Source organism: Thunnus thynnus, chromosome 2 (genome assembly GCF_963924715.1).
Source record: "Thunnus thynnus chromosome 2, fThuThy2.1, whole genome shotgun sequence".
NCBI lineage: Eukaryota > Metazoa > Chordata > Actinopteri > Scombriformes > Scombridae > Thunnus > Thunnus thynnus.
In genome coordinates, this window is record NC_089518.1 from 5,136,188 (window position 1) to 5,164,112 (window position 27,925).

Sequence of the window (27,925 nt, forward strand, 5' to 3'; positions counted from 1 at the left end):
TACAGTCTATGCTAGTAACCCTTACTGTTTTCAAACGTACTAAAATAACAACAACGCCATTATCATGACTTTTATTATTTTCAAACACAGAAACACAACGAGCTCTGAAAAATAACTTTTTATTGGAAGCTTACATCCCTGCTTTCATATACAAACGGATATGACCCTGTGAGTATATTGCACAAAAAATATACACTTTGTGTAAATCATTTAAAAAAACAACAACAAACAGGCCTAAATTTCCATCAATGACAAATATGTGGAACAAAAACAGAGAAAGACAAGTATGGAGGTATTGTTCATTTGCTGTTGAGTAACGTGGAAATGGGAACTGAAAATCATTACCGTAGAAGACCAATGTTATGGCACACATACAAGGAACAGAGCTGGTTAGCCAGGGCTTTTCCTTTTAATATCCACCATGAGAAAGGTCTATAATAAGAACTTACAATCACAAGGACAAAAAACATTTTAAAAAATTTAAAAACTTTATCTCTCACTTCAGGAGGATGGAAATAACATACATTTTATACACCTTCATCGTTCTTCATGAAACTCACAGAGGTTGAAGAATTTATCAGACTGTAGTAAAAAAAACAAAAAAACAAAAAAAAAAAACAATATTCTTCACTCCTTCTCTTCTGGAAAACATCTCAGTTGATTGGATTGATAAAAGCAACAGGCTTTCACTATAATAATCCTGTATAGGTCTGTGATCAATTAAAACACAGTGGGGTGGGAAATTGCAGATTTGTCTCTTGCCCTTCATGAGAGAGGTAAGAGGTCAAGGTTCAAGGCCGGCGGTCATATTCGCTGATCTTCCTCTTGATGTGTGACAGTTTGGACCGCAGATATTTACACCGCCTCTTCTTAATCTGGTAGTCTGGGGACTACAAAAGAGAGACAATAATTCAAACAATTAGATTATATTCACAACAACTCTGATGTATTTCTTTGTAAAGAACAACACAAACATAGCTCTGTATTTGCCTTACCTTCTTGAGATTCTTCAGTCTGTTGTATTCATCCATGGTATCCTGAGATTAAAAAGACAGTGGTCAGTGATGTGAAGTGACAATTCAGAGCAAAGCATCATTCATACCCTGTCCTAAATAAAGATTTCTCAATATTTTCAGGCCCTTGACCCCACTGAAAAAAAAAAGAATGAAAGAAAACATTCAATCTATGCAATAATAGAGGTGTCTGATGTTGTTTGAATTTGATTATGACATACTTTGTCATAGGATTTTCAAACACATATATGTATGGTCCCCAAATCTTGTTTGAGAAACTTTGGTCTAAACTAAAAGTAATGGTTACCTTAACTTTATCCTAATGACAAAGATAAATGTATACACCATGTTTCTGGTAGTCAAGGAGCCAAGAAGGATAGTTTTTGTCTCTAGTCCTTTGCCAAATTTTAAAAGGCAACCAAAACTCAATCTACCAGGACAGAAGGTTCAATTTGGGCCAATATTCTCATCACCTAACTAAATAAAAAGAGAACAGAAATTCCTGACTGTAACTCTCCTCTATCTTTTTCATTCTACTTTTAATCACATCATAGACAAGTCCTCTGAAGAAGAGAGGACTGGCCATCCTCACTTCAAAGAACCATACTCACCAGGAACTGTGGACTGCCCTGAGGGAGTTGGTCCAGCTCTCTGTCTAGGTCAGCCAAGTCCTGGTTTATGCTGTCCAGCTCTGCCTGCAGGCTCTTGTACTCCTGGTGATCCCGGTCAAACTCCTGTTTGTAGTTCAGACGCTCCTGCTCATCCACAATAGAAGGAAAGAAACTGCAGAGAACAGAATGAAATTAACTTCATTATGTGACAACTAGCCAATACTAATAACATTCTCCTCTATATACATTTAATAGTGTACAGACAAGATGGATTTAGGTCTTAGGATTTAGAGTACTCTATCATAACTAGAACAAGTCCTCCTCATAATCATTACTATCACTGACTATAACATCCCCTCACATGTACTCACACGCTGAAGTCCTCCTCCTCCAGGTCATCTCCAGACTCTGCACCAGTGTCATAATCCTTCAGTCTGGGCTTCAGGCCATCCACAGAGCTGCTGATATCTGAGTCTCTGCAAATAGATTGATTAATACGTTTAATACGCAGTACTGTTGAGTATCTTTTCTCACAGCAAAGGTTTGCTGAGAGTGTTGCTTTTTTTATCCAGGAATGCTCAGTTCACACTCACACAGTTACACATATCCACACTTGGAAGCTGCCCAGTGCAACCAGTCTGATCTGTCAGCCACTGAACGTAATCATTTAATTATTCAGTTGTTCTTCATAAACAGGTATAACTTGCAAATTCATACAGTTAAACATTTTAACTATATATAAAACTGTGAACATTCATTATTCCTAATGTGGACCCATTTTCATGTGCATATATTTATCTTGATCAAAGTTATTGTCTTTGTTGTTTATGATGGAACAATAGTAGTAATACCTGTCAGTGAATTAGTAACAGTAACAAGTAAAGGTGGAGATCAACCACTAGGAAACATAACTTGCCTGCATATTTTTAGATAGCTTGTTAATATAGGCCACTAAAAAACAGATTGTGCTAGTCTGAGTCAACTTGAACTTTATTTGAAATATTCAGAGATGGTACATATTGAGCTGTGAAAACATTTCTCTCATGAGCATTCAACCTATGTAACAAACTGTGCTTTTGAACAATAAGGAATGAACTCTTAATTAGTAGGGGTGTACAAAACTCAGCAAACTGTAAAACCTAAAAATTTGTATGACTAGTTTAGTGGACATATATCAAGTCTAGTCCTGATAAACTTTACTTTAAAAACAAAGTTGGTGTAGATGTAGACTGCTCTTTAATCTGTTTCCAGGAACAGCCTAAAGTAGCGAGGCATTTCTATTACAAAGCTAGCTCAGTGTAGCATTAGCAGTGTTAAAATACCATAATAACCAAAGACAGATGCATCAAAATAGCTAATTCAAATGAATGGGAAAATGTCTCCAAACTCTTGACTGGTGCTGTATATGTGGGTTAAAATGCAAACTGAAGCTACTGAAGTAACTAAAAACTCTAAGTTAGACAATACCATTTTTCATTAGTTCCAACAATTGCGTTTTCTGGCATGTAATGAGTTATTATAGCCTCATGGGGTTCTAGCAGTCTTGTTTCCTCTTACATGTGGATTCTCTGTCCTCCTTGATGTTGTCAGGCATTACACACATTATTTGAACATTACGCATTATTATTGATTTTTCTTGCACCGCTCACCTAGTTTCTGTCAAGATTTATATGGTTTTGATGCCAGTAAACTTGCTATTTTCTAAACTTTATATCCTACAAAGTTGTTGTAATAGCTCTCAAGCATAATCAAACAATGACTATGTGGTTTAAGTGGTAACTCTTTAATTTGAGGCTGTTAATATTCACATGAAAAATGTACTTCTTGATTCTCTCTGCCCCATTTTTTTTTTTTTGTTCAGTCTAAGTTAGCCTACCTATAAAACAAGACTCATTGGGCTCATTTTAAACAAAAAAGTCTTTAAAACATTGACAGACCCTTGAGAGGCTGTACTATATAAAATGCATGGCTTACCCTGGCAGGTAAAGAGGCTTGTTGTGGTCCAGCCGGTCCAGATAGTCCCTGGAGCCCCCAACTTTATCATTATAGTCATTGACAAACACCTCCGGGTCACCTGACACATTGTTCACCTGGAGCAAGACACAAAGTCAAACAGTTTCCATAAGTTTTCAGTGTGACAGAAGAAAAATACAGTAGAAAGAGGTCTGAGGCTCTGCATTAAAAGTCAAACTTTAGTTCTTAAAGGGGCACTCCGCCAGTTTTACAAATGAAGATCATTCCCATGCATGCATTTGTCTTAGATAAAGAAACTGTTTTCAAAGGATTTTTGTTTTTTGTTCTTCTGGATTTCACCCATTGTATCACAAAAATAACCATTTTGTCCACCATGTTTTGTCCTACAGTATGCCTGAGGTTTTGGTAAGTTTTTCCTAAAGTTCCTCTCATACTCTTCCTAGTTTATGCTACAGCAACCTGTTCTCTCCATATGGTAAACACTCTGGTTGTGTGTGCTGTTCATCAAGACCAACCGGTTCCACAACTTCTCCCAGCATGCCTTGATACCATCACTAGCATCAACAGGAAGCTTGAATGTCCCTCAGCTATAACAACTCTGTGAGCTCTGAAAGTGTTGCTGGGAAAGTTCACACACCTAGAATGAGAACTATGCCTGTATGGAAATAGTTTCTAGGTCAACACTTTTGTTTCAGGTAAACACATGTGTGCCACTGTCCTAAGAACATAAACCATGGCAATGTCATTACTGGAAATGTAAGGGCACTTACTTACGTATGGAGATTGTTGGGTACATTCACTCAAGGTGATTTCAGAGTTTGGTCTATATGTAGTTCATTCTAATAGTTGTTAGATACATTTTTATTTTTAGACAACATCATCCTGACATTGCCGAACAACATGCTGTAACCAAGAGTAACTTAACAGGCCACACCCAGAAACTGCAAATGAAACTTTCCTTTCCTGCTCTTCATCTCACCTGACACACACACACACACACACACACACACACACACACACACACACACACACACACACACACACACACACACACACACACACACACACACACACACACACACACAGAGTGCCACAGAGTAGATCCTGTGCCCACTTCCTTGAAGTAAAATATTTTCCTATATAACTGTCTTTTCTGAGAAAAAGAAAAGAGTTGCATATGGCCTTGGGAATTCATAAGTGTATTTCAAGGCTCTATGAAAGTCTCTCAAGTCTTTTACTGATTACACAAGCTTCTTTTCAGAAAAAAAAGTATTTTGTGAAGTAAAATATTACTTCACAAAATGTTTGTCTGATCAAAAATAATTTTTCACCGTACGTTTTTCACGTTATAAAAACAATGGATTGGATAGAAGTAAAGATTGACCTCTCAACATCCATGTTTTCCCTTTTATTTCCTCATAAGTAGCTTTAAGGTTTTTAAAATCATCTCTTATTCCACTTTATCTGACAGTATCACATACATTGTGCATGATATTGTTTGATCTCTTCATCAAAGTTACGTCACTGAGTGAAATATTCAAACCCAAGACCCTAGAATTTTATGGCTGCACCTTTCCATCAAATGAAAATATTCTGGATGTCTTTTGCATCAATTTGTACACATTTCCCAAATATTCAGCCTGACGTACTGTATTTGGTATCTTTTTCGTATGATCAACTAGAATTTTAAATAAAGCTCTGGGTGTATGAACAATGCTGCACAGCATGGGTTTGTACTGACTGACCCAGAGATTTATCATGCAGACTTACAAAAGGTACATACAATCAAAGTATATACTTTTGGATGTACTATGTTTAATTGAGCTCACTATGTTTAAAACCACTGTCCACAATTTGTTAAATGGACTTGATGTGCTTAATGTGTTTAATCAGTCTCATATGTTGTTGAGTACAGGTACTATATATTTAGTTGATCCAGCCTTTTGTTCTTCAGCAAACACTCATGTCACTCATGTGCTGTCATACAAACACACACTCACCCACTCTCCGACGCTGTTGCGTAAACCATCGTGGACCACCTTCACTTCCTCCCAGAGAATGCGGTCTCGGCCCCAGCGCCTGATACTGGAGCGAGTCTTGACTGCAAACACCAGCAGGATGATGAGGGCTATAAACACCAGGAAGCCCAGGACAATAGCTATGGCCTGCAGGAAGCAGAGGACTCGACATCAGTGGGCTGAAATTACATCCACTAACATGGATAGTACATGACAGGTAAGTCTGAAAGTCGGAGCTAACACAGGACTCAAACTCAATAGTGGGTCTGAGTCAACAGAGCATAGGATTGCTCCGCTACCTCCACACAGGACTAGGTTAAAGGGTAGGTTCTCCAAAATTACATAGTTAAAACTCTCAAGCAAACAAAATGAAATGAAATGGCATATGGTTGAAAGGACAGATTCACAATTTTTCAAGTCTGTCAGGAGCCCAAATGAACATTGAAACATGTTTTTCTTGCTGTAATCATTCCTCCTGTTCATACTGACCATTAGAAGATCCCTTCATAATGCACTTACAATGTAAGTGATGGGGGACAAAATCCACAGTCCTCCTTCTTTTCAAAAATGTATTCAAAAGTTTATCTGAAGCTAATATGAAGCTTCAGTCGTCCAAATGAGTAAAGTAGATATCTTTCAACGTTACAGTTTTTTTAGTGCTTATGATGGAAATGTTCTCCAACTTATTTGTCTGTGAAAACTGTAAGATACTTGTTTCCGGTTTCTGGGGCAGTTTTCCTTGTTTCAGGAGTTTTCAAGAAATTAGTGTCACCAAAAAAGACTAAATAAGGCCTGATTGCAGCAACAAAATATACAGTATCTCTAGAACAAGTTGATTTAGAATTGGAAACAAGCTGATTAAGCATTCAGAAAGGGAGAAGCATTCTTATCCTATAGGCAGAATTTTTGTTTTTTCTTGTGATTTTTTAAAAATAAAATATGACTTTAAAACACAGAAAATTACAATTAACAATATGAACATTTTTGCAGTGTTTGCTATTCTTTGCACAACTCAATTCCCTTAAACTGTCTAATTTTTTGAAGCAATTTTTTTTGGATAGATGTTCTTAGCAATCATTGGAAAATTACTGTTGACTATATGGGTAAACCTGAATAATCTATCTTTGATATCTGTATACACAAATCACTGGCTTCCTGTAAGAAAAGAAGATATACAGTATACATAACCTGCCCCACTACGACCCATACACCGCCAAAAAACAAGCTTATCATACCTCTTGGGGCTCCACCACACAGTAATGGTAGAGGTACTGGTTGAGGAAGATGCCCTGGGCCTGGTTCTGGTTCTGGTACTGGGCACACAGCTGAACGACCTGGCTGTAGTAGACGGACCCTGTGGATTGGGCTGTTGGGTTCACCGCCACCAGGTACACAATGGTGGCAATGATCATCAGAAATGCCAAGATGGCACAGATGATGATGGTTGCTAGGTAGAACTTTGATGAACGGGCAGTTTTTTGCCTCGATATAACCAACACAAAAATGACAAGCACAGCTATGAAAGTAATAGCAGCCATGGCGATGATGAAGCCTTTGCCAGCTACGGGATCCATTTTGTTGTATCCATTGCCGTAGCCACCATAGGAACCACTGCCAATACCACCTCCATATGAGCCGCCATAACTGCCGCCATAGGAGCCACCGTATGAGCCGCCGTATGAACCACCATAACCTGGCATCAAGCCACCACCTACTCCACCTCCCAGACCCATGAGGCTCATATCATAGTCCCAGGCCAGTGTGGAGGCCACGCAGGCAAACACAGCCACACACATGATGATGATGATAATAGACATTATCTTCATCACACCCGGCGGTGATGTCCAGAGATAGAAGTGAAGCATCTTATCGTTCGGGTAGTAGGAAAAGGCTGGGTTGGACATCAGCTCGCTGTGCCTGGGTCTGCTACTGTGGCTGTAACAGAAGAGGACAAAGGAGCTGAGGTCAGTGTTTGTTGTGACAGACAGGCTTAGAGGAATGATCTACAACTTCGTGCCTGACGCTGCATTTCACATATGACATGGTGAAGCCTTAAATTAAATGCTGATATAAATATTACAACAAAAAGTCTTTTGAATTTGCCAGTGATTCTAAACAAAGCTGACACGAAACTGAGCCAACTTACATCTTTTACTAATACTGAAAAACTTTTTACGAATTACCCAAAAATGTACCCATTTTGGGTAATCTACTTTTTGGTTTATTCGTCATTAAAAGGAACAGTTCAACCTTTCATGAAATTCTCTTGTTGTCTTAGTTTCATGCCTGTGTGTCTAGTACAGAGATATTTCCAGGGCATGTTTTCCTAGCTTAGACTGAATTTAGGAAAAATTGCAGATCTGCAAGTAACTTACTTTGACTGTCTGATCCAGCAAATGTTTGTGATTCTGGCTTGGTAGATGACTTAAACTTGAATTAACAGATTTTTTGGCCACAACAGAAACAAGTTGTGAACACTACGTTGACATATCATCACCTTCTAAGTTGACATGTTGAACTTGTTAGTAAACAGTTGCTTATTTTCACATCCAGCAGTTATGGAGCAACATTATCATTCATTTGGAGTCGTGTTTCTGTCCACCTGGTGAATGTAAGTCCAATTTTTACTCTGTTTGAGCTCTGTTTTTGCTCTCTACCAACTCCTGAGGGAAATATTTGGCTCTTTCTATCCATCTATCTGGATCCACTATGTTCACCAGCTAGTCTACAGCTCACTGTGTCTGTTTGCTGTTTGGTGCTGAGCGGGTAGTGAACAGTGATTTTTAAGAGCTTCTTCTCTGAGAGCAGCTGCCTGTTGCGGCTGAAAATGATGATGAAAAAGAATGAGAGATTTATTTAGATCAATTTGACAGATCTACACATTTACCAACTTTTTATTTTGTTATGGATATACTGCGTGGTAGTGGCGCAACAGGTATGCAGGCTGTATACAGAATCCACAGTCAAGCTCCAAACAGTTGTGCTAATGACATGTTTACCAACCAAATCTGCCTTTTCTGGCTTCTATCTCTGAAACTATTGTTTGCATTTCACTAGCGGTAAATTTTTTCTACATTTTTACCATCACCTTTTTGCAATGAGTGACAGCTCTCTCCACTGCTGCACTGCTCCAACAGAGCTTTCCTTATATAGACAAATGGGGGCATAGTAGTACGCTAATTACCGATAGCGGGAACGTGCCTGTCAATGTAGAATGATTCTGATTCACTAGCATACGCACGGTGGTAAGAATAAAACTGGCCGGTGCACACATGTCATGAATCCGACGGTAATTTTGCATGCGCACTTATTCTGTGCGCAAAGTAAGAACATTTCTACGCACATATTAGTGAATGAAACCCATTGTTCCAGACAGCATTACAGGAAGTGGTTCTGTAACACACAATGATGTTCCACAGGAAATCATGTGACCTGTCATTAATGACCTTATCAAATTATACTCTGTCTGCAACATAATGGTGTCAAATATAATAGAATATAACCCGTAGCTGTCATTCGATGAGCCTGGTCTCATAATGGGTTTTTGTCTTTCCCTTCATTGTGTGGTTCCCAAACAGGAATATTAGGTTAGCAAAAAACCTATGGGACGCAAAACGAATGTGTCAAAAAGTTTGTAAGTAAACGTAAGTATTTCTGCACAGACCTACAAAAATCTAATTGATCGATCTTGTCTGGCTAAGCCGTATTTTCCAAAATGTCAGATTGTTAATGTTGGAGCCCTCAGATGCTACAGAGGTGCAGTATGTGCAGTAAAAAGTTAAACAATCAGCTCAATCAATACAACACTGAATAAACATATGGCAGCAACAGCAAGTGGAAAAAGCATACAGTGTATTCAGAAAGTATTCAGACCCCTTCACTTTTTTCACATTTTGTTATGTTGCAGCCTTCTGCTAAAATCATTTAAATTAATTTTGTCACTCAATACCCCATAATGACAAAGTGAAGACAGAATTTTAGAAATTTTTGCAAATTTATTAAAAAAGGAAAAACTGAAATATCACATTGACATAAATATTCAGACCCTTTACTCATTACTTAGTTGAAGCACCTTTGGCAGTGATTACAGCCTTGAGTCTTGTTGGGTATGACACAACAAGCTTTGTACACCTGGATTTGGGGATTTTCTGCCATTCTTCTCTGCAGATCCTCTCGAGTGCTGTCAGGTTGGACGGGGAGCGTTGGTGGACAGCCATTTTCAGTCCTCTCCAGTGATGTTCGATTGGCTTCAAGTCAGGGCTCTGGCTGGACAGCTCAAGGACATTCACAGAGTTGTCCCTAAGCCACTCCTGTGTTGTCTTGGCTGTGTGCTTAAGGTCATTGTCCTGTTGGAAGGTGAACCTGCAGCCCAGTCTGAGGTCCTGAGCGCTCTGGACCAGGTTTCATTAAGTCCCCCAGTCCCTGCTGCCGAAAAACACCCCCAACATCATGATGCTGTCACCACCATGCTTCACTGTTGAGATGGTATTGGGCAGGTGATGAGCAGTGCCTGGTTCCCTACAGACTTGATGCTTAGAATTGAGGCCAAACAGTCCAACAGACCAGAGAATCTTGTTTCTCACAGTCTGAGAGTCATTTAGGTGTTTTTTTGTAAACTCCCAGCAGGCTTTCCTGTGTCTTTCACTGAGGAGAGGCTTCCATCTGGCCACTCTGCCATAAAGCCCAGATGGGTGGAGCGTTGCAGTGATGGTTGTCCTTCTGGAAGTTTCTCCCATATCCACACAGGATCTCTGGAGCTCAGCCAGAGTGACCATCAGGTTCTTAGTCACCTCTCTTACCAAGGCCCTTCTCCCCCAGTTGCTCAGTTTGGCTGGGCAGCCAGCTCTAGGAAGAGTCCTGGTTGTTCCAAAGTTCTTCCATTTAAGAATTATGGAGCCACTGTGCTCTTGGGAACCTTCAATGCAGCACAAATGTTTTTGTAGCCTTCCCCAGATCTGTGCCTCAACACAATCCTGTCTCTGAGCTCTGCTAGCAGTTCTTTCAACCTCATGGCTTTGTTTCTGCTTTGATATGCATTGTCAGCTGTGAGACCTTATATAGACAGGTGTGTTCTGTTCCAAGTCATGTCTAATCAATTGAATTTACCACAGGTGGACTCCAATCAAGGTGTAGAAACAGCTCAAAGATGATCAAGAGAAATGGAAGGCACCTGAGCTTAATTTCAAGTGTCATAACAAAAGGTCTGAATACTTATGTAAATGTGATTTTTTTCAGTTTTTCCTTTTTAATAAATTAGCAAAAAAATTCTAATATTCTGCTTTTGCTTTGTCATCATGGGGTATTGAGTGCAGATTGACGAGGGAAAAAATGAATTTAAACAATTTTAGCATAAGGCTGCAGCATAACAAAATGTGAAAAAAGTGAAGAATACTTTTTGAATGCACTGTATCTGTAGGTAGGGAATGGGATCCCCCCCCCCCCCCCCAAAACCCAGTTCTGAATTGGAATGGTTCTAAATTAGTAAGGCAACAAGGTATTTTTTTTTTAGTTTTATTTTTAGTTTGGTTCTTTTATTGGTACTTAAAGGAACCAACAAATGAGATCAGCAGAAAGATATGTTTTTAAATCAAGCTGTAAATGCAATAAAACCTTCACATGTAAAAAACCATTTAGAGTAATTTATTAAAAACACAACAACAAGCACAAATTTGCATAAAAGCAATATTTTCAGCTGTTACGCAGTCTACCATCTACCACCAGTACATTTTGCACAGCTGTAGCACAGCTCATAGCAAATTGAAGGAGTGTGACAGATGACAGGATGAATAAGTAACAGTGACTTCTGTTTTACATTCTTTTTAAACTTCAGTCAGTGTTTTAATGTCAGGAATATTAAGCATTTTATTTAGAATTGGATGATATTGAGTTTATACTGTGACTTTGTTTTTGTAAACATTGCTATTGCTGCTCTAGAAACAATATTTTCTTATATTAAATATATATATATATATATACATTGTAATGCTGTAATGATTTTTGATGAGATGTTATAATGTGTGTGTGTGAGACATTAGGAATGTAGTACAGTAGTGAGGGATACAGTAAATGTAGGTTAACTTACGGTTTGCTGCCACTTGAATGGTGATGATGGGGTCTTTGTTTATGGCTCGGCATACTGAAATCCAACTGGAACTCACCCTGCTACAAAAACACACAAGCACTGATTTTACAAAAAAAACATTAAAGAGTGAACTTTGTATTATGTTAACTGCTAATATCACAAAGCAGCAGCCATCCTTTGTTATCCATCCAAACCATATCCATAACCAAACCTAATTCAGTGGCATCAGATTTTTGGCAACTTTGACAATATATGCAAGTAATTTTCAGACTTTTCTAACAAGCCCAGGGGCTATATTTCTTCCAGGCAGCCAATACCTTACATTAATTTCCATACAGTTTGAAAATTGCTTGAATTAGGTAATCCACCACAATGATCATCATGTCTGCAGAATTTTCCAATTAATCTGCACCCATGTATATGTAGGGCTGGATATTGTTTCAATATCATTCAATACATGAATTTTAGTACGAACACTAAAGCAATCATTTTTTGATGTCTTGCTTTTGAGAAATATAGCTAAACATGTTTTTCAATGCAACCTTTGTTTCCATTTCACAAAAAAAACAAACTTCTCAAATTTTAAAATGAACAAAAACAAGCAGTCAAATCTAAACGAAACAGACAAAAATGTAAATTAAATCAGTAAACTCATTAAAGAATAATTAAATTAAACCACAAATCTGACCAGATATTTGATGACAGTTTTCAATACAATGGACAAAGTATTGAGGTTTGACCCATCTCTACTGATATTAACGCAAACAAGCGGCTGCCTCGAGGCTATGGAAAACATTAAAAATGGAAAACATCCTTGTGTTGATATTAGTGTTATATTTGTGTGTGAGAAGTAAAGTAGTAAAGTATCACGGGGCATGACAGATACCTTGTCATTCAGAACTAATTTTCAAATACTGACCTAAGAGGCTGGTGAAACAGGCCTACTGCTTGGTCTTGAGGTTTGTTTATGGTGAAACAAAGCAGAAAATAGGTGGGTGGAGATCTTACTGGCACACAAACTGAGAGCAGCACTATTTTCAAAAATGAGCAGCTGATAGGCTCAAACAGAGCTGGCTAGTTTCACAGACTGAAACCATAGACTGTAAAAAAATAGTAAAAGAATGAAGAGTGAAACTGACTGTATACTGCATGCTGGCTGCCATATTTGGACTAAAATATGGTCTTCTTCCTAAATTGTTTAACTTTACAGAGATAATTTCAAGTCAAGTGAATTTTATTCATATAGCGCCAAAATAACAACATAAGTTAGGCTATCTCTGTTCACTTTTCACATAGAGTGGGTCTAGACATACTCTTTAATTTACAGGGACCCAATATTCTCTCATGAGCAAGCACACAACAGGTAAAAAGACTAATCCCCATTAAACATGATTAAAATTTAAAAGTAACCCTTTAACCAAATCCTTTTAGGTTGTCATTAGTGTAGAGATGAGCTGGTGTAAAGAGGAAACAGCTTAAACAGACATTAAAAAACCGAAATATAGCTAGCCGCTCAACAAACACTGTACAGGCAAAATTGTTTGTTTTTTGTTTTTGTTTTTTTGTTGCTGTTGTTGTTGTTGTTTTTAAATGGCGTAGCGTTAATTAAACTGCTATTTAATCACGAATACTATTGTTAACCCAGGGTTTCTTCAGAAAACTTAAAAGCATAAACGGGTTAAAGCTCTGCAGAGAAGAAAAACGTTGGTTTTGTTCTTATTACATGCCGCCCTTATTATTATAATTATGAAATTGACCAACCTAGTTTGCTGAACCGCCTGATCCGGATGAGGAAGACTGTACTGACGCTACAGTGATGGACGCCAACAACATACACTAGAGGCGCGCGACCGCACCTTGTTGTGTTGATTGTGCTCTTCCACGCGCTCAGGAGACTGCAAAGAGACGCCCACAGGTGTGTGTGTGCTCGTCACGTGGTCTCCTCCCCAGGTCTTACAGGACCAACCTGTCTCAACCCCCCCCCCCCCCCCCCCCCAAATGATGTGCGTTTTTCACTGTGGACTAGGTTTCAGTTGTGGAGCAGGTTTTCACTCCATTGGAATGGGAAAAATTGTAACTTGCAGCGTCAACTCAGCATCTGCTTCAAATCATTTCCCATATATTCAGTAGTTTCCATATTCAACTATTCAGTTTTGTTTTAAAATCATTAAAAATTCAGGACGTATGGCAGTTGATTATATGTAAAATATTTTACAAAATGAACGTTTTTAACATTGGCAGTGCAATAGCTTTTGGTGTATACATTTCTACCACTTTAAATGAAATTTAGATTAGATTATTTTAAACGACTGTCATAGCCACTGATCAAATGTAACCTGAGGCTGAAAGGCTGTCATGTTGATCCAGTCTCCCTGCTGAGTGAATCTACAGGAAAACGCCTCCAGTGTTGCAAAACCTGACACCGGCAAAAAAAGAGTTAAAAAAAAAAAAAACACAGCTCAACAAAACCAGTCCTCCAGGCTGTATACCTGAGGGGCCACAATAGCAGCCATTTTATGAGGTTGACAGAGTGGTTTGAGATGGAGCGAGAAATGGAATGCAGTTCAGTTCACCCAGGTCTTTATATACTGAAAGGATATTCAGTGTCCCACTCAAAAATCTTTGGTTTTTCCCACAAGATTTATCATTCATCCCAGAGAGGAGCCACACTTATTCAGTCGTAAGGAATCTTCTTGGATGCATCACTGAGTGAATAATTTACCTCCACACAAAGACATACTATCCATTTTTCTTCTGTGGTACTATTAACTTTGATTGATATTTCCCCTCTACATTTTAATAAAGACATATATTGTGAACCATGGTTATAATGTCATTAGTTACCCACATTTATTACCACTGAGCCTGGGTAGCTGTTGGACAGAAACTGTGAATGGTTGGTGTTGTGGATATTTTTGAGCGATGGTCAGCACCTCAGTGGAGAAAAGTGGAAACGAGCCTTTGATGTCTTAAAGCTGAAAAAGTTTATTGAAGTACTTGATCAAGGAGAACTGAAATAGTGAACATCGAAGTCATCTGCAACTTGGACGCTGTCTCTTTCCATTCTGCCCTCTGAAGGTCTGAGTCTTAGTCTTTAACCTCAGCAGATCAGCCTACAATATGAAAAATGAGTCTAATTGGTTCACTAGTTTCTTAACAAGGAACTGCATTTTACCCGTGTCAGTTTAGGTCACCTTGCATGGAACTTCAGCAGTTTTGGTTTGAATGTCTGACTGTGTCAATAGAATCTATGCATCCACCTATCTGTGTTGTCTAGGAGAGCCTCCTCCTCCGAAGAGTTTACCAAAGGACTGATTAAAACTACTACTAAAAAAAAAAAAACACCTGTTTGTTATATTCAACAGATTTCAGTAACAAGACTTAGCAAAAATTCACTCTGTTGAGAGCTGTAAGTAAATGCTCACATTACACCTCACAGTCAGTGAGAAGACAGAAGAAAATCAATGTATAAACCAATAACAGTGAAGATTATGACAAGCAGCTAAACCTCCATCTATGACATGTACAGTAGCCTACATAGAAGTACCTCCCATCTGACCAACCGCCAAACTCTGTTAAACTAACCTAACAAAATATGTACAGACACGTCTGTCTGCTGCAGCGCCAGTGTTCTGATCATAGTAGGAAGAAGCCTAAATCTACATTAGTATTTACATCAGTCCAGCTGAAAGCTAGCTTTGTCTGTTGATTCATCAATGCAGCCGGTGTGTCTAGCTGGCCAGCTCTCCATTTATGCCTGGTGTTAAAGGAACAGTCCCATATTTTAGGAAACATGGTTACATGTAAATAAAAGAGGGAAAATGTTTTTATGTTGCTGGAAGGCTTTTTTTTCCCTCTTTTGATGCCACATACATAATCTTCCCAAAATGAATGGTTAAAAATGATAAATGCATTTGTCCAATGTGACCTTTTTATTTCCAGAATTTGATTCATCAGGTCCATTAGAAGTCAAAAGGTCTCAAAGAGCTGTATCAGTCAATTATTTTCATCTCATTCATGTATGTGGGGGGTCAGCAGGAAGTTAGTTAGCTCTAACAGAGAGGGACTGTAATGATCTATAGGCCCCAAAACACAGAAGCCTGATTAAGCCTGAAAAACTTTTTCCTATGTATGCACCCTGGTGGCATCCTTTATTGGGTTGAACGAGGCACCATCTTGGAAGCTGGCTGCCTAGTTACGTTAGCAATTTCCCCCTGCGTGAAGTCTTTGTGTTAAGCTAGGCTAAACACATACTGGACCGGACACACAGTCATGACATTGATAGTGGCATCCTCATCTGACTCTAGGTAAAAATGTATACTTCATAGATCTGCATCAGGAAATGCTATAATGTACAGTATAATGAACAATCCTGTTATGCCCTTCATTTACGTTACAGCTGATGCATTCCAGCTGTTTATGCTCTACACATGTTTTCAGGTCTGATTTTTGGTGAAGCTTACTTCAACAGTGATGGCATTTCCACCTGCTTCAATTTGACAGTGACATATCTACAATCAGCAATTATGTTTAAGAATGATGATAGCGGTTTACATTCTTTGCGGGGTACTTCTCTCTTGACATGAAGTTTGCATTTCTAACTTGCTGACTCTGGAAGATCCCACCTCATTCCCATCACAATACATGGTCTCTGCTCTGTGCAGCAGACATGTATGTTTCTTATGTACTGTAGACACAGACTGCATTTGGTGTGTTCACAGCAATGTTTCACTGCTGTATTAGTCGCCGTCATTCCAGTCCATGACCTTGTTGTACTCCTGAATCTTCTGCTTGATGTGAGAGAGCTTGTTCTTTAGGTACTCACACCTCTCTCTTTTCTCCAAATACGTTGGGTCCTGACAAGAAAAACAAAAATAAAGGCAATAAATTCACTGTTGACCATCTTTTCCTTTGTTGCAGTTTTCTTTCCACTGGTTACAGAATTCCTATAGATCAGGGACAGCCTTACAGTGGTAGTCAGAGAATATCAATGACTTACTTTAGTGGGGCACTGTATGGGAAATACAGCACAATACAATAGAATACAGTGGAGTACAATACATGGTTGTTTTTTTTTACATAATTTTCAGCAAACCAGACAGCCATTAACAAACCAGGATGGAGGAACATTTTAGATAATGGAGGCACTTCAGCTTATTACAGAAGCCATGTAGAAGTCATCAGATAGATGACAGAACATCGGACTTACTGTACAAAAGGGGCAGTCCAGTGATTTACACCTCCATAAAACTTGTGGGGGACTTGTGAGAGACATATAAGAATTAGAAAAATCTAAATTGAAGCAGCAGAGGTAAAAACACCCCAGCTTTTAGTCCATAGTATGGGTCAAGCTCCAAAACACTGGATTCTAAAACTTCCAAAATGCAACTTGATAGCATCTATTTAATAAAAGCTCTGCCTAATAAAAGCTCATGTGTTTTAAACTCCACACAGCTAGTTTGTAATGTCTGCTTAGTCCAAAACCAAAACAAGATAACTCAATCATCCAGTTGATGACAATACAGTTACATTTCTCCAGCGTGACTCACTGGTTATGATAACAACATGGAGAATTCCTTTCTTAACTCGAACACTCAGGTACTATAACCTGGTTTTGGTTGATGCAACTGGGACAGAATGAACTGATAAGCTTCTAGTTTCACTTTAAAAATGTGGTTAGGATGATTAAGTGATTACTGCATCATAAAAACATCTTAAATAATAGGGAAAGTTGGTGAGTAAGTTGGTGAGAAAAGTGTCTCTGTTAAAAAAAAAGAGAAAGTTAAATTAAAAAACGTATCATGATTGTTAATTTGGTCATATTGCGCTTTTAGTGGAGGCTGTGCATAAAAAGGAGATGGTCAAAATAAAAATAAAGTTGGTTTGAAGTGTCTATGAAAAAAAGACAAAGCTACAGACAAACTTTTGGAAAGCTCAAGTAGCCATTTTGCATGACATGCTACTTTGACTGTTAGTAGTTCTGTTCACACTGTACAGACGACAGCTGGATTATTTTGATGCGGAAGAAAAAGTCTGAATCTAACATTGGAGATCAGATGATATCAGAGATCCTGATGTGTGTGTGTGTGTGTGTGTGTGTGTGTGTGTGTGTGTGTGTTTGTGTGTGTGTGTGTGCGCTTCAATTTGACTGAGTGAAGAATGACTTGTAGAAGAAGTGGTGTGACATTTATCGCAAATTATGTCATTGAAAAGTGAATTTTGGTGAATTGTTTACTGAACTTTAACCAGAGGGGCTGCATTTTTTTTTTTTTAAAGAAATTACTTATTTAAAAAGGGACATAGTATACTTGTCATGGGGAGACTAATTTTTTTGTTTTTGCATTCTACCTCTGGGTATCAACAGAATTATCTCAGTAAGATATTAACCACAGTATGAACTACGGCGTGGAAACAGCCATTTAGTGAGTGACATTTTATCATGGATACTTACAGCTTTCTTCCTCTGATATTCCAGCAAAATGCAATTGATCCGCTCCTTCTCCTGAAAGAAAATTAGCACATTACTGGACATAGTTAAACAATGTGTATCCAAGAGTGCTCCTGTGTGTGTGTGTGTGTGTGTGTGTGGACTGGAGTGGAGTCAAGATTGTACCATTTGGCTGGAAGGTCGAGGGGGCAGGTTCTGCATCATCTCATCCATCTCTTCAAACTTCTTAGCCATGGCCTGAACCTCAGCATGCAACTCCTTGTACTCAGCATACTGGTCATTGAACACAGCCTTGTACTGGTCCCTCTCCTCCTCTGAGTGGATGGCGGGATACTTCCTGTGGAAACAGGACCAAAACACAAAACATTTTATGGTGCTGCTGGCTACATTCACACTGCAGCTGAATGTGTCTCTGTCTCTTCGCAGCAGGTCTGAAGGGCGGCAACATCAGTCAGTTCATCTAACACTTGGGTCCAGTGTAATCCCAAATAAGGATTAAGAGTAGTCATAGACTGCCTTTAAAACCCGATTAAAAAGGTACACTGTGGACTTTCTTATAAACAAACAAAAGTTATGTTTACAGTATTACTCACCAAAACACACTATATGGATCCTTGAGCTTTAACCAAAGTGTTGAATGCATTCCTTACTATTAAAACATTTGCAAAATTGATTTTTGAAGTATTTTAATTATTGTTGACAACTATGTTTACTAGTTTACAGTCTTCTTCCCTGTCTTTGCTGGTGCATTGATGCATTTCTTGGCACATAACAGCCACCTGTAGATCTGTAGGAATAGTGTGAAACTATTGGCAAGACTGTGTATAGCATCACCTGTGTTCGTGTGCACATGCGTCCTCATGCACATACATATGCAGGAGACAAAGAAAACAGGGACCCACTCATAAAAAAACAAAACAAAAACATATCCATAGCACGACCAGAGGACAGAAACTCCACAGGGTACATTTAACCTTTAGATTTCTTAGGTGTGGTTTAGAATATTGCTAGATTAGGATAATCCTGAATTAACCAAACCTATTTCCCCAAAGAAGATTAGAGCTAAAACACATGGCTAGCAATATTGCATTTTTTTCTTGTTGTCAATAAATCCCATTAAAAAACCCAAATCAACAGTGTGTTAAGCTAGATCTAGACCTAGATTTGCCTGGGCAAGGCACATTTATTTGTAAAGCACATTTCAACAACAAGGCAATTCAAAGTGCTTTACATAGAGCATAAACAGCATCAAGACAGGATATAAAACCACATAAGGCAATGTAAAAAGATGTTTAAATACAACTAAAAAGTATTAAATTGGAAATAAAAAATAAGCTAAAATAGAATAAGACAAATAAAACAGGAGAGTAGAAGTTACAGTGCAGTGTAAGATACAACTTCCTAAATTTCCTAAAACAGCTGGTCACTGTAGTTGTTAGCAAACATTACTCAAACAGAACTATTTTCAGTGGTGGATTAATCCATGTTTGGTGCTCTAGGGAGTTCTGGCAGCAGGACGTATTTGGGATCGAGCTGTCCATTGTTTTGGACAACAATGGCATTGAAGATTTATCAGTCTTTACATACAGTACTTGTTAGTAGGATTGATTAATTGTTGGTTTAGGTGTTTTCATGGAATTTGTTGATAATAGGAACAGAAGAGAATATCACCCTATACACAAGTTCATTTCATGTCACACTGTGTGAGACTATGATATCAGTTTTGCGGCATGACAGATTGTGAGGATTTAGTCCTCAATTTCTGACACAGTCAGGATTTTGATGCAGCCTGTCTTTTGTCTCCAAAGTTCTACAGTGGCCATCATTTGACTTGTCTCACAGTGTGATCTAGAAAACTACTTAGTGACTACTTCAACAGGAGCAAGACACTAAATAATTATGATTAAATTAGCTTTCAAGAATGTTTTCGGATGTACAAACAAACTGCAGTGTGGAGGTCATTTCACTGCTGAAGCCCATTTTACTGCTGTCACAGACGCGATAGCCTGTACCGGCCTGAAAATCAATACACTTTGAAGCGGATTGGAGTTTGTAACAAATTGTAACAAAATCAGAGACTGTATTTATATTTGACATGAAATCATACACAATTAAGAGGCCTATCCTGGATGTCTGAAAATAGCAAAGTATTTCTGTAAAATATGACTAAAGGCAAATACTCACGCCACATAGTCAGCTATGACGACAGGTTTGGGGATGTATCCAGCTGGGATGTGACCTCGGAGGATCTCTGGCTCCAATGCTACCAGAGGAACGGCTGCAGAGTTGTTTGGAGCATCCATGAGGTCTGGCTGGATGGTGGGGAGAGGTGTCTGCTCTGAAGCCCTGGAGCCTGAACCCAGCTGCAGTAGATGTACAGACTCGTGTGTTCAGTTCATGTACACTGTGTTTAATGTAATGTCCAATACAACATTAGACATACAAGCCATTATACTTACTACAGATAGAGGCACTGATGATCCAATAGTTTTCATCTAGGATTATTGTGAAGAAAAGATGGAGAGGAATTCATTTTTATTCACAGTGTAATCAAAGACAATTCAATTGCCTATTGTATTCAATGAACCATTCCAGTGTTTTTGAATGTTATAGACCACTTTTCAACTCTCTGCAGTTTGATTTTCATACTAAAGTTAACTGAAACCAATAGCTGACTGGATGGTAGAAAAAAAATCTGTTATGTTTTAGAACATGGTGTAAAATGTGCACTGGTATGGTCCATTAAATAGCCAAACTGTTCTAGAGTTTTTGAGACAAGGAGTCAAGGTATATTATATCTCAGACAGAGTATTCAGAATGTGACAAATGACTGTTCACACACAGGTTGGAAAAGGATTGTTTGTCTAGTGTCAAGGTCCCATTCACAATGAATGGTAGCCTGTCATGCCTTCAATGTTCAAGTAGCAGTAAACCAACAATAAATATATGGGTGACAAATGTCGGGCAAGAGATCACAATGATTTTGAACTTGCACACACAATATATGTGCAGTAAGTCTGATATATAGACCTGTAGTGGCTGCTTCTTTGATATCTTTGAATAGCTTTTAATAGCTTGCCCCTTCTTACATTACCTTTAAACCCTCAAATCTCATCCTGGTCTCTGAGGACCATATGTAATACCATCAAAAATCACTGACTTTAGATTTAGTCTATTTACTTTTTAAACTGCTTTTTTCTTGTGAAATGCTGCATAATTGTACCTTTTCAGGCCTTTAACATTATTGGTATGAAACAGCTGAAGAAGGGAACCAATTGAACCATTCTAAAGTCTTACATATGCAACCTGTCACAAAGGTTTGCAACTAGGAATTGCTTTATATTAAGGGGTTACTAGCCCCATTTGTGACTTCAGCACTCCATACAGTATATTACTCAGTCACAGTGTTCCTTAAGTAAATGTTAGGGTGAAAATAAAAAGGTTATCTTAAACCCTTAAACCCCCCTCAGCAGCAAGTTGCATCCTCAGAGATATTTTCACAATCCCACACGTCTACTCTCTGCCCGCAATAACATGATATACAATTCATTGCTGGATAACAAATGAAAAATAACATTGTAATTTTTCTCCTAAGGATTGTGTTCGGAACACTATGTAACTGAATCACAGAGTAAACTAAGAGTTGCTGAGGTCACAGATATGGGCCCAAAGGGTCAAAAGCAATATGGGAGAATCACTGCTTTAGGAATGTGTACAATGTTCCTACTACAGGTCCAGTTTTCATTCCATTCAGACCCTACAGCAGACTATTTAACAGAGTAGTAAACTAGAGGGAAGTGTGTGCGTGTGTTTCAGACCTCCTGTGCCAGCTCCTCCTTCCTAATCCTTGCTGCTTCATGTCTCCACAGCTTCAGACACACTCCTGCACTAATAAAGTAGAGCACCATGGTGATGAAGAGGAAAACAATGGCTGCAGTCTGGCCAGCCTCGGTGCGACAGAAGGCCCCGTTGATTCCGTTATTGAAAACTGGTAAGTTGCACAGCCCCCCACGGGTGGTGTCCCTCACATAAACTATCCCTGCTGCTAAATAGAGTACTGCCAAGACCAGGTTGATTGCGCACTCTGTCAACGGCCACCAAGAAGAGTCTAGAAGGATAGCTCTGTAGTATAAGGTCATTCCAAGAACTAGTAGAATTACAGTCACTATCCACGCAAGACCAGCCACTACTAGGACAAAAGGTGTCTTGGGGCCGGTGTAGTAACCCCCTTGTGCACCTGCGCCCCCACCAAGCCCACCAAACAGCTGTGGCTGGGAGTATCCATACATATTGAACCACTCATTGTCCTTGTGTACATAGGCACAGACGCAGGCGAACACGGCAGCTCCCAGCAGCAGCTGCACACAACCCAAGATCCTCAGCAGGCCGGCCCAGGATTTCATGTAGGCGTAGCGCAGGTGGTACTCCTCCACCCGCTCCTGGTAGGTTTGAGCTGAGAGGTTGGTAGGCACAGCAGATACAGACTCGAATGCGTCTGCACCCAGCAGCAGCCCATCCTTCTGAGAGGTGTAGGGTTCCCGGTAGGAGCCGGGCAGGGAAGGAGATGGAGGGGCGGAGTGGGGGGGTGAACAAGGGACCCCTTCTGTGGTGTGGCAGTTGGCACTCTTCCTGGATGAAGGTGCAGGGGAATGAGGTGTAGGTGTAGGGGGGATGGACCAACCCTTGCTGCCACGGTTACCGCTGTTGCCACGGAAGAAGTTCTTGACGGAGTCGGGGATGAAGCGATGGACCGGCTTGATGTCCATGGCATCACAGTCACCCTCCATCTGCTCATCTTCTGCGGGAGGGTAGAAGGACTCAGGCCCAATGGCGGGTTGTTCAGGTAGAGGAGGAGGGGGGAGGGGGTCTAAGCTGAGGGCTGGCACTATTCCATGCATGGGTACTGGAGGCAGAGGTAGCCCCTGGTCCCGATATAAGGAGCCCACAGGGACCTGGTCATAGAGTGGTATCTCCCGCACCCGGTCGAACCTGGTGACAAAACCGCCTCCTCCTGTAGACATGGGGACCTGGTGCCAGTGCTCTCTATAGAGAAAAACTGAGGATTAAAACACAGTCTACTGTCAGTGGGAGGTCCTGCAATGGCTTTAAAGGATAATTATGGTTTATTACTTGAGTCTTAATTCTGTAGCTTTAGACATAACTTCTACCAGTCATGATAACATTGCACTCAGCCAAATGGTAGCAGTGATCTAGGAACACAGTGATACTGCTACAACAAGGTCCGATAAGGCAACAAATACGAGCAGTAAGACAATCTGACAGGTTGTAAACAAGTCGACAGTTTATGCTGAGATCATCAGACTACACAGTATCAGCCGATCATAGCTGTAACCATTTGACTATCAGCCAGGTCAGGAGCATTATATCAACTAAACCACTCACCCTCTGCACACAGACGTCTGCTTCTCATCCACACACACTCACTCTCTTTCTGCTAAATGGGAAGCAAAAAGACTGAGGCCACTTTCACCAATCAGTCATCATGAATGGTTCCAGTGTCTCTTACATTCAAAAAATCCTGATTACATAAAGAAACATTCACTGGTGTTATGAGGTCAGTTCCTCGCACTTTTACTTTATCCATTACCTTGGTACATCAGGCAAGTTGTGAAAGACAGCTAGCTATGACTTTCGAAGTGACATGTCTCTTGGCCAAGTCACAGCAAGACTCTATGATCACCTCACCTGCCACAGAGATCACCTCAAGAGACAAAAATATTTGCAATCTGATCTCAGCATTAGCCAGATTATCCCAAACCACTTAATTTAGAGGTCAAACTGAATGATCATCCCTCAGTGCACAGGAAATCTGTGTGAGCAAGACTACAGTAAGTACAGGAGGTCAAAATTGAATCAAAGTAAACTGTAATGGATGTTTACACCAGAGAGTTTGGTGAATAATTTTACCTTTCCACTTTGTTTTCTCTTCCAATTACATTTGGCCAGCCTGTTTGTTTCCAACCTGTCTAATCATCTGACTGCTTTTGTGTCTTGCTCCGTCTGACCTGTGCATTTTTAGCAATGTTGCTACAAGCTGACATCACTTCCAAGGTGTCAGCTAGTAACCAATTAGTAATGTTAATTTTACTGACAGAAATGATGGACAAAACTACAAAATCAAGAGCCAAGTTGTCATAAATCTAAATTATCCAATTAAATTTGGAGTCTTAGTGCCGTAAAGTCTCAGTGGTGTTGTGTCAGTACTTCTCCAAATTTACCAAAGTACCAAAGGACTCCCTTTGCTTTTCTAAGGTAACAAACTGAGTGAAGCTACTTGTTCCTGAACATTTTTTTTAATACTGTAAGCTTTTAGACATTTTAGACATACATGAAAGATTAAAGTTAAAATCCTTCACTTTTTCTCCTACTTAAGAAAGAAAATGCTATTTACCTCATTTTATTTCACTTTAAAATGCTCTTAAGTTTAAGGGGGTCCAGAGATCTCTGAAGTCTGTTTGGGTCCTAAATGGAGTGCAGACACAGAGGTCAGCACACACCCTCTGAGGCATGTTTAGGAAAGACTGTACTAAACAACACTGGTCATGATTAACAATACATTGAATGAAGCAATATGATTTATCATAGGATACTTTCAGCTCATTGGTTGCAGCTGCTGCTTTCTTGTTAGCTGTTTTCTCCAAAACACACATTTTTGTGCATTCCTCAGGTGTGAAAACAACAAGAATAAATCTGGTTTTCATGCATCTTCATTGTCTTCACTTGTCATTCTCCTTATGTTTACTGTGTTTCCGTCTACCGGCAGCAGGATTTATTTTCTTTTCTCCAGTTTGGTTTGGTTCTTTTTGTTTCCATTTCCTATTATTTCATCCCTATTTATGTACTTTTATAAGGATATTTTACAGAATAAACAATAAGGCAGATGTAGGATAAATCCTTATGTCTATTTTTTGTAATATTTTTTGTGACTTGGATAATTGGTGTAACAAGATGCAGCATAAACATCCTGATTCAATTTCTGCAGTTCGGGATTTCACAAAGAAATGAATTGTAAATATTGCATTTGAAAAGTTGAATAAAACACCACAACAGCAAGGACATCCTACCAGGAAATAAAGCCTCAGCAGATGACATTTTATAAAGCATAGATTTTTCTAGAAGAGTTCAGCAGGTGTCCATGACCTCGCAGTAGAGCTGAATCCCTGTTAGCATGGTTAGCCTGAGTCAGCTGGAATGTAGAAGGACTGACTCTCTGCCACAGTGACACACATTCACAAACTTCCTATTGTCTTTCAGTTTGGACAAAGTAAACCTTAAATATTTAACAGCAATCCATGGGTGTGTAGTTGAAGGTCTGACCGCTAAGTTCAGCTAAGTTGAAATCAGCTAAGTTTTGACATATTTGCTCTCAAAATTACTAAAACAATTAATTTTTTGTACATAAAGTGCATTCATGTATATATAATAGTCAAGAAAGTCTTATACCCAGACTTAAGTTATCATAATTGGAAGAGAAAAGGTCAGATCGGTACATCCTACTGCAGACAGCACTGAGTATTAGCAGTGTGCTACAAAACATTGCTGAATTCACAAGCGAACTATTGTATGAATGTACTGTCCTTGTAGACTTTTTAATCAATATGCACTTTCCTCTGCAATTCCACTCACTCCTTTGAAAGACAGCAATGATAAGAAATAGCAAAAAATCTTTCTGGGCAGAGGACAACCTTTTGGATAGATTTTCCAAATCTATAGGAGACAATGAGAGCATCTATCGAATGAAGTAGATAGAAGCAATGGTTTATGGGTCTTATGATGAGGAATAGCCAGCGGTGGGAAATATTGTACTTTCTACTCCACTACATTTATTTGACAGCTTTAGTTACTTTCAGATGAAGATTTGACACAATGGATAATATAACAAGCTTTTAAAATACAACACATTGCTAAAGATGAAACCAGTGGTTTCCAACCTTTTTGGCTTTTGACGTCTTACAAAAAGCAGTGTGTAGTCGGGGTCACATTTCACATGTCTATGAGTTGATAACAGCTCCACCAAATTGTGATTTTTCCCTCTAAACTTCTCACATGCTTTCATTTCAATAAATGTTCAAATGATCCAATATTTCAGCAAAAATCAAAGATTAGAGAAAAAGTCCAAAAACTGAGAACAGATTTGTGTATCAGAACTTTGTTTTTTCTTCTTTTCTCTCCCATTAATCATCTCACGACCCCTCAGATTTATCTGCTGACCCTTTGGAGGGACCCGACCCCTAGGTTGGGAATAACTGGACTAAACTAGCTAACTGTATATAAAGTAGTTGAAACTAGCTCCACCTCCAGCAGCTACAACAGTAACATGCTGCTCTAACACTGATGCTTCACTATTAATAATCTAATGATGTCATATATAATAATATATCAGTCAGAGGGACCAAACCACTACTTTTACTGCAATACTTTAACTACATTTACTTAAGTATGCTTTTTTAGGCAGGACTATTACTTGTAATGGAGTATTTTTACATTGTTGTATTGGTACTTTTACTGAAGTAAAGTATCTCATTACTTCTTCCACTACTGGGAATAGTTCATCCTTTGACTGAAGGGACAATAAATTTAACCAGTTTAACAGATAACTGCTGAAAGTCTCATCTCCACATGTATGTATGAGTTCTACATTCATCTTTACAAATAATTTAGTCTCATATTCAGCCTGAAAAAATTATATTTCTTCAGACTAGAAAAAATGTCAGAATAATTCCAGTTGTTTGTTTGTTTGTCTGTTTCAGAGTTTTTCTAGAAATGACTTGACAGAACAAGGCAGATTGTTGTATTACATTTCATGACTCTCAGTAGACTAAATACCTGCAGAGTATGATTGATTTGTTTTTATAAGGCTTCCAAACCTTGGGGTCGGGTCCTAAGATAAATATGAAAAATCCTTGAAATGAAACAATGCGAGAAGGACAACACATATTTTAGTTAAACTAATTATGAGGCAAGTCCATGATGACCCCATAACCTGTGATGTGGGGTCACAAGACATTGCTCTATATTAGGATGTCACATGCCTATAAAAAAAAAAAGGGGGAGCCTCGGGGTTAGTAGGCCTACATCATAATCACAGGACTAAAATAGGAAAAATAGCACTAATAGCACTAGTCTGATCTATAGTGGGTCCAGGACAACAGAGTGCTAAAATTTAGGAAATTAACTTTCTAGCCTACACATTTAGACAGATAATTCTAAGCGGTATGTAGACGTCACTGTTCATAACATACGCTGAAGTTGTAAAAAGCCTGATGAAATGTTCTAGCACGGGAGGCAAACAGCTGTTAGGTTTGGTTAACTGGATCAAATTGGATAAACCTGAGAAAGATGGATAAAACAAACGCACTGCAGTTTACAATGAGAAACACGATACCGCCCATCCCTCTCGTTGTTGGTTTTTTTTTTACATGTAAGAAATCTACAATCTTGTCCTGAAGACAGCAGTAAATCACACTAACAATTCGATATTTAGACGTGGACTTACCTGCTGTTAATTCTCCGACTATTTTTCTCAGTGAAACAGGTGCAACATCCTGTCACACTCGCTTTGTTCTCCTACACTCTCATACTGATCTCAGATCAGTCGTCTGGGCCGATCCCTGCTTCATTTATGCTAAAAAGTGGGAACGAAAACTGACCTCTAACCCTAACCCGCCGCGGTGAAACTCACCTGGCCAGTCTAACCAGCCACGCGATGCGTTCACGGGCTACCCTCGCATGCGAATTTCCACATTCAAATTCGTAAA

General features: G+C 39.1%; 1 protein-coding gene across 1 annotated transcript; it reads right to left on the reverse strand.

Moving 5' to 3' along the window:
- Nucleotides 1-102: 102 nt before the first annotated feature.
- LOC137171370 (uncharacterized) lies at nt 103-27,835 on the reverse strand. The gene is made up of 15 exons (XM_067575366.1): nt 27,664-27,835; nt 21,965-23,189; nt 20,606-20,641; nt 20,331-20,509; nt 18,312-18,483; nt 18,150-18,200; nt 16,441-16,554; nt 11,699-11,778; nt 6,852-7,551; nt 5,599-5,763; nt 3,599-3,714; nt 1,996-2,100; nt 1,625-1,796; nt 996-1,037; nt 103-890 (listed from the first exon to the last, which is right to left on the reverse strand). Exons 2-15 carry the CDS (start codon nt 23,165-23,167, stop codon nt 792-794), a joined length of 3,234 nt encoding a protein of 1,077 aa, XP_067431467.1. The 5' UTR covers nt 23,168-23,189; nt 27,664-27,835; the 3' UTR covers nt 103-791.
- Nucleotides 27,836-27,925: the final 90 nt, after the last annotated feature.

Bases quoted from the DNA above. Each gene is read 5' to 3' on its own strand.
- LOC137171370 (XM_067575366.1), bottom strand. From the start codon at position 23,167: ATGTCTACAGGAGGAGGCGGTTTTGTCACCAGGTTCGACCGGGTGCGG. The intron at 18,201-18,311 runs GTACAATCTTGA...ATTTTCTTTCAG, and splicing joins CTCGACCTTCCAGCCAAATG to GAGAAGGAGCGGATCAATTG. The intron at 7,552-11,698 runs GTAAGTTAACCT...CTTCTGTTACAG, and splicing joins CATTCAAGTGGCAGCAAACC to CCACAGTAGCAGACCCAGGC.